This window comes from Lepidochelys kempii, chromosome 2 (assembly GCF_965140285.1).
Source record: "Lepidochelys kempii isolate rLepKem1 chromosome 2, rLepKem1.hap1, whole genome shotgun sequence".
NCBI classification, from domain to species: domain Eukaryota; kingdom Metazoa; phylum Chordata; order Testudines; family Cheloniidae; genus Lepidochelys; species Lepidochelys kempii.
The window spans coordinates 149,554,058-149,556,464 of record NC_136381.1 but is presented as its reverse complement, the minus strand read 5'-3'; the positions used below and the strand labels follow the sequence as shown (position 1 = coordinate 149,556,464).

At 42.0% G+C, this 2,407-nt stretch overlaps 1 protein-coding gene across 1 annotated transcript; it reads left to right on the top strand.

Moving 5' to 3' along the window:
- Positions 1-13: 13 nt before the first annotated feature.
- MRPL36 (mitochondrial ribosomal protein L36) lies at positions 14-343 on the top strand. Its single transcript, XM_073329644.1, has one exon. It carries the CDS (start codon positions 14-16, stop codon positions 341-343), a length of 330 nt encoding a protein of 109 aa, XP_073185745.1.
- Positions 344-2,407: the final 2,064 nt, after the last annotated feature.

Below are 2,407 nucleotides of genomic sequence, written 5' to 3'. Positions count from 1 at the left end.
CAGGTGTGACAACATGGCGGCTCTGCTCGTGAAGACCCTACTGGCGGCTGCCGCCACCCCGCTGCGTTACCTGCGGCACGGCGCGCCCCCGCGCCTGCCCTTTTCTTCCCTGGGCTTCGGACACTTCCTAGCGGCCGCGCCAGCGTTGGTCGCCAAGAAGCGCAGCCTGGCAGGTCAGCCACTGCTTGCAAGCAGCCAGCTTCCAGTCGTACAGACGGTTATGGGGATGAAAACAAAAGGTGTAATCAAAAGGCGTTGTAAGGACTGTTTTATTGTTCGCAGACGTGGACGACTGTTTGTGTACTGTAAAACTCATCCCAGACACAAGCAACGACAGGCATAATTTCAGTTTTTTAATGCAAGCAAAACGCCTGTTCTTTGAAAATGTCCCTCAAAAGACTAGTAAGTTTCCGGAGGAAAATACTAAGTTAATTCTGCATATGAAATGGTGATCGCTGTAAAGATTGCATATAGTACCAGGATACACGTGAATGGCTACTGAGCTGTGGGTTTCTCACTAGCTGGTAGATTGATCTGTTTCTATAATAGCTATGGCCTGTAATCAGAAAAAGTGGTGTAAATGACTGTCATTATAGTAACTAGACTCTCAAAATAATATTTGTGTTTAGAACTTAAATTTACTTTGAGTTCCATGTATTTTTAATTCTTATTTTTGGTATGATGCTATTTCAAACTAACATTTCATATATGATGCTCAATAATAAAATAGAAAAACAAATCCTCCAATGATGATGTTTTCTTACTTTCTCTAGTAAGCGTGGAGGTAATCATTAAAATGTTTGTAAATGAATATAATTTTTCCACCACTTAAGGGAATAGGCAATAGTGGAGCTACGTTTTCATTGTCTGTAAAGTTGTAAGGTATTTAATGCTAGTTACAGTTCAGAATCAAGATAAAATAATTATAGTAATTTGAAGTGGAACAGCCTGTAGTAAGTAGTGCAATAACAGTGATAATTGTGCTACAACTACTTGTTGGTATATCATAAATGCTATCAATCAAAAGCCTAATTAAAAAAATTAAACAGGTATAAACACAGTGTTTTACTTGGTTGTGTGATTTTGTCAATCCCTGTAACTGATATACACACAGTATTGGCATAACTTTCAGAGGTTTGACTTATTTTTTTACTAATACATTTATGCTGGTGTAACCCCTAGTGTGAAGACATCTTTAGCAATATAAATGTGCTTTGCAGTGGGGCAGCATTTTACTACTATAACTACAAGTGGTATTGTTAGAGCAGTAAAACTTTTGTGCATGGACAAAGCCTTAGTTTACGTAAGCTAGTCAAGTTTACGTATGAGTATGCAGATCTTCATCCACCAAAGATGGCAGTTGCTCACCATTAATAGCTAATGGTAAGTTCGTTTTTCTAAAAATCAGTATTAATTATATACCGTGTATACTCGTTCATTGGCCTGTTTGTTTACAAGCCGACCCCCCCAGATAGATAGGTAAAAATACTAAAAACTGTATGACCCTTTCACAAGCCGACCCTATATTTCAGGGGTGGCAAACTTTGGATCCCAGCCCATCAAGGTAAGCCGCTGATGGGGCAGGATGTTTTGTTTACCTGGAGCGTTCACAGGCACAGAACCCCTCAGCTCCCAGTGGCCGTGGTTTGTTGTTCCCAGCCAATGGGAGCTGCGGGAAGTGGTGCTGCTTCCTGCAGCTCCCATTGGTTAGGAACGGCAGACCGCGGCCACTGGGAGCTGAGGGGCTCTGTGCCTGTGAACACTCCAGGTAAACAAAACGTCCCGACCCGCCAGTAGCTTACCCTGACTGAACAATAACTGAACAAATACGTATTCACTTTCAAAATTACCGTCACTGCGCGCCACTTCCTACAGTTCTCATTGGCCACAGGGAATTGAGGGGCTCCATGCCTGCAGATGCTCCAGGTAAACAAAACAACAATGTATTAGATATTCAATTCAATTATTTCATATTAGAGTTTAAAATCATCAAATTTTGGTGTAGACCTGTTTATAAGCCGACCCCCCGCTCTTTGATGCGTCGCTTTTTTATCAAAAATATTCGGCTTATGAAAGAGTATATACGGTATGCATCCATATAGTGAATATGAACTTTATGAATATAGGAATGGCCATACTGGTTCAGACCAATGGTCCATCTAGCCCAGTGTCCTGTCTTCCAACAGTGGCCAGTACCAGGTGCTTCAGAGGGAATGAGCAGAACAGGTAATTATCAAGCGATCCATCCCCTGTCACCAATTCCCAGCTTCTGGCAAACAGAGGCTATGGACACCATCCCTGCCCATCCTGGCTATTAGCCATTGATGGCCCTATTCTCTATGAACTTTTCTAGTTCTTTTTTGAACTCCGTTATAGACTTAGCCTTCACAACATCTTCTGGCAAGGA

Coding starts and splice junctions, on each gene's coding strand:
- MRPL36 (XM_073329644.1), top strand. CDS start 14: ATGGCGGCTCTGCTCGTGAAGACCCTACTGGCGGCTGCCGCCACCCCG.